This window comes from Lepus europaeus, chromosome 21 (assembly GCF_033115175.1).
Source record: "Lepus europaeus isolate LE1 chromosome 21, mLepTim1.pri, whole genome shotgun sequence".
NCBI classification, from domain to species: Eukaryota; Metazoa; Chordata; class Mammalia; order Lagomorpha; family Leporidae; genus Lepus; species Lepus europaeus.
In genome coordinates this window covers 56,776,760-56,784,986 of record NC_084847.1, presented here as the reverse complement: position 1 = coordinate 56,784,986, position 8,227 = coordinate 56,776,760, and the positions used below count along the sequence as shown (strand labels likewise).

The window sequence follows — 8,227 nt, the reverse complement described above, 5'->3', positions numbered from 1 at the left end:
TGGCCTGTCCAAGCCCTGGCTATGGGAGTGAATCAGCAGAAGGAAGATCAGAGTGTGTGTGTGTGACTCGCCTTTTAAACAAACAAACATACAAGCCTAACTCGGGGTCTAACAAGTAAGACGCCCACATCCCACATCCGGGCGCCCGGGTCCGATTCCCAGCTCCGGCTCCTGGGAGGCAGCCGCGACGGCTCCTCTCAAAGAAAGATGATGACAAAGCCGGATTCAGCAGGGTGAGGGCGCTCAGCAGGAGCAAAGCGGGTGGGGAGCACGGCCCGGGCACCCTGGAGGGGGTGGCGGGAGCCCCCTGGCCTTTGCAGAAGGGCAGCCCCAAACGAGGGCGGAGACAGCCGGCACCCAGCACATCCCTGAGGCCTGACCTGGCAGGGCCCAGGGGCAGCAGAGAGGGGCCCGGAGCCGTGTTCGGGGGCCAGCAGCTCCCGTGCGTATCCACGGGCATGGGGGACTTTGAAAAGTGCACGGAAGAACAGAGTGAAAAGCTACCGCTCATTCTGGAGCAGAAAACAAAAAGAAACTCTGAAGTCCGAGTGTGTTTTTTCCTTAACAGCATCTTCCCGTGGACTTCAACTGGCAAAATGCAAACAGAAAATGCCTTCCACTGGCGAGACGGCAGGAGGAGCAGATGCCTGGGACCGGCCTGGGGACTCAAACGGGTCCAGCCAAGCCCAGGCAGGCAGGGCGGCAGGAGCTGCCCATGTCCTGTGTTCCCGGGGAGCCTTGGGCCCAGTGTCCAGGACACGGCGTCCCGTAGCAGAGCGCATGACTCCACATCCCGGCTCCACTCTGGGCTCCAGCTCCCTGCCAACGCAGACTGGGGGGGGGGGGCAGCAGGTGATGGCCCAAGTGCCCAGGCCCCTGCCACCCACATGGAGACCTGGATGGAGCTCCTGGCTCCCGGCTTTGGTCTCCAGGGACAGTTTTTTTTTTTTTTGCCAGGCAGAGTGGATAGTGAGAGAGAGAGGGAGACAGAGAGAAAGGTCTTCCTTTTTGCCGTTGGTTCACCCTCCAATGGCCGCTGCGGCCGGCACATCGCGCTGATCCAAAGCCAGGAGCTTCCTCCAGTCTCCCATGCAGGTGCAGGGCCCAAGCACTTGGGCCATCCTCCACTGCCTTCCCGGGCCATAGCAGAGAGCTGGCCTGGAAGAGGGGCAACCGGGATAGAATCCGGCGCCCCGACTGGGACTAGAACCCGGTGTGCCTGCGCCGCAGGCGGAGGATTAGCCTGTTGAGCCACGGCGCCAGCCCCGTGTACCTCTTGTGCTGCAGCCGCACTTCTGGTCTGGATGCCTTCCTTCATAATGATCCTTCTCTTCTGGGCAGCTGGCAGGAGGAACAGCAGAGGACTCGGCAGACAGAAATCCCAGCCGGGAGAGGCCGGCACTGTGGCCCAGTGGGCACAGCCCCAGCCTGCAGCGCCGGCCGCCCACGGGAGCACCTGTTGAGAGTCCCGGCTGCGCCACGCCCGACCCAGCTCCCTGCTAATGTGCCTGGGAAGCAGCAGCAGGTGCCCTGCACTCACGTGGGAGACCCTGCTCCTGGCTGCGCCTGGGCCAGCCGAGCTTGTTGCCATTTGGGGAGTGAGCCAGCGGATGGACGCTCTGGCTCTCTCTCCCCCTTTCACTGTAATTGTGCCTTTCAAATAAAGAAATACATCTTTTTAAAAAAATCTTTTGGGGAGTAGCTGCCCGTGGGGAAGCCAGGGGCTGAGTCCGCAGACCCCTCCCCACGTGTGCCCTGCTGCCCTCTGGCCCCGGCCCTGGGGCTGTGCAGCCTTGGACAGGGAGCCAACCCCTCCACCTGTAAAACGTAGGTCACAGCTCACTCTGACAGGCAGGCTCTGCGAGGATCCCCCCGCCCCCGGAGATAAACACCTACCAACAGGAGCCGCGGGCCCAGCAGCAGGGGACTCCCAGCCCCTCTTGCTGCCCACTGGCCTTGCTCGGCCCCAGAACACAGGGCACAAGGACAGCAAAGGCCAGGGGCTTCACACTCGGCAGAAGATCCCCTGGCCGCCCAGGGGCACGGGCCCCGTGCCCCGGCCAGCATGGGCTCTGACTCCAAGGGCCTGTGCAGGGCCTTGGGCCTCGTCCCAGGCTGCACAGCGGCCCTGGGTGCAGCTGCTCTGCCTGCACTGACGCATCTCTGAAAATGGCCCTGGGGCCGGCACCTGGCCTAGCGGTCAGAGACGCCCATGTCCCTCGCCACAGTGGCCAGCTCTGGCTCCTGACCCCAGCTTCCTCGCGTACACCTGGGGAGGCAGAGGCGATGGCTCGGCGGTCGGGTTCCTGCCACCCACGTGGGAGACTGGCCTGAGCTCCCAGCTCTCGGGCATCTGGGGCATCTGGGGCACCTGGCTCAGGCCTGTGCCTGGCCAAGGCCACACCTCACCTGGAAGACGAAGCTAGAGGCGTCCACCAAGGCCCCCTGGGCCTGCCCTCGGCACCACCCCATCAGGCCCTCCCAGCTCCCCCAGAGCCCAGGTCTGGTCAAACGGGCGATGCAGCTCTAAAGCCAGTCCCAAGACAACTGGGACCATGTGTCTCCGCTTCTCTGAGGTCCCCGCAGTCCGCACCACAGGGAGAGAGCAGAGTGACCGGTGCCTGGAGCTGCGGTGGTGGCAGGGGCGTGGCATCCGTGGGACCAGAGTCTCATGGACGTGGAAGGGGTGGGAGGGCTCCATGGCAGCATGAGTATGCCAGGGCCCAGCTGCTGTCAGCTGTCACCAGGTCCCTGCTCCCCATCCCCCAGCCAGCAGGGGAAGGCCCGGCCTCGGCCTTCCTCGCCCCCCAGCAGCACCTCCTGTTGCCCCTGGCAGCGTCCACTGCCCCCCCACCTGATCCAAGTCAGCTTCCAGCACAGCACCTGCCCCTCCACCATCTGAGGTGGAGGTGGACGTGGCCCAGGGCCCAGGGCCAGGGCTGCAGGAAGGACCACGCGGCTGCCTGGCTGGCTCAAGTCCGTTTTATTTGGAATTTTCCACATGCCACAGATCCACATGAAGAGACCTCCCCCCAGCATGGCGCTCGCCACATCATCGAGACACATGTGCACGCGGCCTGACGCTGGTGGGGATGGTCGTTTAGCACCTGGTCACAAGGAATGGCAAGACCCCGGACTCCCCACCTGGGCCCCCAGGACCACGCTCAGCCTGGTGGGTTCAGCAGCCGGTGGCAGGGGGAGACACCACAGCTACAGGGCGATGGTCGCCTGCCCATCACCCCTCCCTCCCACACTCGAGACCCATGGATACAACCCCATCACCAGCAGCCGCAGCCTCCACACCCGGGCCTGGCTCCGTGATGGCACAGCCGGGTAACTGCTCTGGGTCAGCTTCATGGTCCAGGCCCCGCCCCTGGGGTGTCTGTCTGGCCCCGCCCTCCAAGAGCTTCAGGAAGGGACAGAATGGCAGCCGGGGCCCTGGGGGGACGTCTGTCCAGCAGGCCAGGCGGGTCCTGGACACTCTCAGGAACCCCACACCTCCACACAGAGCTGCCCCCGCTGGGGCACAGGCACAGCCAGCGAGGACACCCTTGGAAGGCACCTGCCGCCTGGGTCCCACGGCCACACTGTACTGCCCACCTTGCTCATGAACTCACCGGGCCTCGGCAACTTTCGGTTCTAAAAGGAACAAACGACAAGGAAGGGAAGAGGGAAAGGCCGCCCCAGGCCGCTGGCTGGGAGTCCTGCAAGGGTGACTTCCCCAGCCACACAACCCACAGCGGGGGATGCTGGGCCCAGGCCCTCCCCTGTCATGAGGCCCCTGGTCCCGGGCCCCGTCAGCGCCCCTCCAGGTGGCCTGGGGCCCCACACAGAGCTGGCTGGGAGGGAGGCAGCAGCAGACCCACAGGCACCCCAGGCAGGGGCCCATGGCTGAGTCCCAAGGCCTCCGAAGGCCAGCACTGCCACCGGATGACATAATCCCTTTGTCCGTGAAAATGAGAAGAGACGGGACGCTCAGGGCCCGCAGGGTCCTTTCCTCCGCTCCCTCCCAGGGACACCTCCAGGAGCAGGCGGGGCCCACGGAGCCCGGGAGGCGTGAGCAGCGGGGTCTGAGCGGGGCCTCTCTCTTCGCGAGAACAAAGGGATCGGAGATGAAAGCTCCGATCTGCTCCCTCTCCCCAGGCTCACACACGGCAGATGCACACTCACCGGCCTGCACACGCAAGCACACGCCTGCACGTGGGCGCACGCGCAGACACACACGTGTGCTCCGGCCGCGCCTTTCGGCAGGCAGCATACGGTCCGCCGCCTAACGGCCCGGCCCTGCCAACTGGGAGCCGTTACAGGGGGTTCTTTTCCCAGCGTAAAACGCCGCAGAACAGAAATTGCAATCAACACCAGTGCCAAAACAGCACTTAGCGCGAACAGGCCCGTCGTCAGCATCTGCTGAGCCTGCCTCGGGCGCGGGCGGCTGCTCCAGGCCAAGGACTGTGGCGGGGGCACTGCAGACGCACAGTCCCCGGTGGGGGGTGACCCCGCTGGTTACGATGGTGGCTGTGCAGGTGAGACCAGACACGGCTGCGGCCTCTCCCGCTGGTTCCCGCAGGGAACACGGCTCTCCGCCTGAGCTGGGCTGCTCTGTGGGAAGGGGACACAGGCACCACGGCCCCCAGGCCACAGGGACCCCCTCCCCCGGTCCTGGATCTCCCAGGCCACTGCCTCCCTCCTGGGCTGCAGCCCCGTGAGGCTGTGGCCGGCCGTTCTCCCACTGCGAGGACAGGAGGCGGCCACTCCCGGGCAGCCCATACCGCCCACTCGCGTCACCCTTGCTGGTGGACTCCAGGGGCCACGCAAAGCTCTACAGCAGCGGTTACAGCTGCAGGGGGCGGGGCTCCCACACCTGTCGGCTCCAGCAGGGCCGTAGGCACAGCGGGAGATGCGACCCCTCGGACACGGGCGTTCCCTGGGATCAGTCTGCCCCCCCGGGCCCCCTGCCAAGGCCCTTCTGGCTGCTGCAGCCCGTGGCAGGGAGGGTGCCCCATGCTCCAAGAGGAGGCACCGACGCCCTCACGCCAGACAAGCAGGGGCGGCTTCCCCGCAGACCTGCACACACGCACCACAGGGCCTCCGGAGCCCAGGGGAGGGCAGGGCCCAATGCCTGGGGACAGTGTCCGGTCTCCCGCAGGCCTGCCCACACGCTCCACAGGGGTCTCCAGAGCCCAGGGGAGGGCAGGGCCCGATGCCTGGGGACAGTGTCCGGTCTCCCGCAGGCCTGCCCACACGCTCCACAGGGGTCTCCAGAGCCCAGGGGAGGGCAGGGCCCGATGCCTGGGGACAGTGTCCGGTCTCCCGCAGACCTGCCCACACGCTCCACAGGGGTCTCCAGAGCCCAGGGGAGGGCAGGGCCCGATGCCTGGGGACAGTGTCCGGTCTCCCGCAGACCTGCCCACACACTCCACAGGGGCCTCCGGAGCCCAGGGGAGGGCAGGGCCCGATGCCTGGGGACAGTGTCCGGTCTCCCGCAGACCTGCCCACACGCTCCACAGGGGCCTCCGGAGCCCAGGGGAGGGCAGGGCCCGATGCCTGGGGACAGTGTCCGGTCTTGACCAGCGAGGTGACTACAGCCGATCTGGAGGAGGGCAGGCTGGATCTGTGATGGCAGAGTAGGCGGCAGCCATCGGGGCCCTGTGACAACTGAGGGCGCTGGGGCTTCTCCCCTGGGAAGATGCCCATGGCCGGCCAGGGTCCCAGCAGTGAGGGGGCTTGGGCAGGCGTCCAGGTGGAAAGCCTGCCACAGGCGCCCAGGACACCAGCTCCAGGGGACCTCGCAGGGGAAAGGTGGGTGAGTGTCAGGTGCGGGAGGGGCTCTGCTCTAAGTGTTCCGGGGAGGTGGGGGCTGAGTCAGTCTCCCCTCGGCCCCCATCAGCCCAGCTCAGACAATGCACACCGCCCTAGGGTCCCTGCTGGGCCACACACGCCACCTGGCAGAAGTCCGGGATAAAGCTGGGTTAAAAACGTGTCTTGGTGGGTGGAAGCAGACACACAGCTCTCAGCAGGGAGAGCCACACCTGGCACGGCCACCCCGGAGCCCCATGGCTGGCGACAGGAGCAGCACGAGGGGGCTGGGGCCAAGGGGTGCCAGCGTTGGGTCCCCGGACTCAAGCATGGTCCCAGGCCATCGTCCGAGCCTTGGCCCCGTGGGTCAGCCTGGCCGCCGGCCATGGCCCCTGCCCTCCTGTCTGGGCACCGAGTCCTGGCTGAGAAAGCCCAGGAGGCAGGGGCTGGCAGACATGCTTTCTTCTCCCGAGGCCGACCGCGGGCCTCCGGGTGCTGGCCGCGCCAGTCCCCACGCTCACCACCACAGGTTGGGCGGCTCCTCGGCCACTCTGCTCTTGAACAAGGTGATCTCGTCCAGGTGCACCATGGGCACGTCCCGGATGACGTCCGTGAGGCCCTCGTGCAGCAGAGGGAAGATGACGACGTTCAGCGCGGGGCGCTCGGCCTGGAAGCTGAACCAGAGACCTGCGGTCAGGGGCGTCGGGGACAGGGGACCGCGCTGAGGGGCGTCGGGGACAGGGGACCACGCTGAGGGGCGTCAGAGACAGAGGACCACACTGAGGGGCGTCAGAGACAGGAGACCCACGGTCAGGGGCGTCGGGGACAGGGGACCACACTCGGGGCGTCAGAGACAGAGGACCACACTGAGGGGCGTCAGAGACAGGGGACCCATGGTCAGGGGCGTCGGGGACAGGGGACCACACTGAGGGGCGTCAGAGACAGGAGACCCGCGGTCAGGGGCGTCGGAGACAGGGGACCACACTCGGGGCGTCAAGAGACAGGGGACCACACTGAGGGGCGTCAGAGACAGGGGACCCACGGTCAGGGGCGTCAGGGACAGGGGACCACACTGAGGGGCATCGGAGACAGGGACCACACTCGGGGCGTCAGAGACAGGGGACCGCGCTGAGGGGCGTCGGAGACAGGGGACCACACTCGGGGCGTTGGAGACAGGGGACCCGTGCTGAGGGGCGTCAGGGACAGGGGACCACACGGTCAGGGGCGTCGGAGACAGGGGACCACACTGAGGGGTGTCGGAGACAGGGGACCCACAGTCAGGGGCGTCGGGGACAGGGGACCGCACTGAGGGGCGTCGGAGACAGGGGACCCACGGTCAGGGGTGTTGGAGATAGCAGACCCACGGTCAGGGGCACTGGAGACAGGGGACCCACAGTCAGGGGCGTCGGGGACAGGGGACCCGCGCTGAGGGGCACTGGAGACAGGGGACCCACAGTCAGGGGCACTGGAGAGGGGAGACCCACACTCGGGGGCGTCGGAGATAGGAGACCTGCACTGAGGAGTGTCAGAGACAGGGGACCCTTGCTCGGAGCACAGCAGCCCTCCCACAGGGCTTAGTCCCCAGGTGTGCACGGGAGCGTCTGACTGCAGTGACGCACAGAGGAGCCTTCGGGCCGTCCACGGGCCACAGACCAGGGGCAGGGAGAGAAGGTGGGGGGCACAGAGGGGCTGCCACGCTGTTCTCTGCACGGGGAGGAGGCACCCACTCTGCACCAGGCACACGACCAGAGAGCAGGGGCTGGCACTGTGGCGCCGTGCATCCCATGTGGGCACTGGTTCAGGTCCTGCTCCACTTCCTGATCCAGCTCCCTGTTACTGCGCATGCAAAAAGCTGTGGAAGCCCCAAGTACCCGGGCCCCTGCACCCCCGTGAAAGACCCGGATGAAGCTCCTGACTCCTGGCTCCGGCCTGGCCCAGCCCCGCTGTCACGGCCATCTGGGGAGTGGACCGGGGTGAAGGATCGCTCGCTCTTTCCTCCTCTCCCTGCAACTCCTTTTTTAAACAAATAAAACTCAAGGCCCAAGGAGGCAGCCGTGCCCTGCAGATGGGGGAGGGGCCTGGGAGGAGCCCCAGCACTGCAGGAAGGGCTCCCAGGGGTAGGGGGAGCTGCAGAGCCGAGGCCTCTGCCACCCACGGCCAGAACAGGGAGCAGGGACAGGCGGCCAGACCTGCACAGCACGGGTCTCCCTCAAGGGCCTGTCCCCAAGCCAGCGGAGGGAGCTGGCAGCAGGGGCTCCACGAGGAGCGGCCCCTCCAGGACCTCAGGCATCCGTCAGGCTGGGTGAGCAGATCCCCCGTGCCCCCCAGGGGCACCCAGGCCCCCCATGCTGTGGGCAGGAAATCCAAAGGGGCAGTGTTACCAAGGCCCACCCTGTGCCAAGCACCACGCTGTCTGACAGACAGGGCCTCC

At 66.7% G+C, this 8,227-nt stretch overlaps 1 protein-coding gene across 1 annotated transcript in view; it reads right to left on the bottom strand.

The window, feature by feature from the left end:
• Nucleotides 1-2,968: 2,968 nt before the first annotated feature.
• Nucleotides 2,969-8,227, bottom strand: part of FBXL18 (F-box and leucine rich repeat protein 18) — a 28,531-nt gene continuing 23,272 nt past the window's right edge. Inside the window, exon 5 of the mRNA XM_062180243.1 lies at nt 2,969-6,470. Within this exon, the coding sequence (XP_062036227.1) occupies nt 6,314-6,470 (157 nt within the window). The 3' untranslated portion in view covers nt 2,969-6,313. The remainder of the gene's footprint in view (nt 6,471-8,227) is intronic.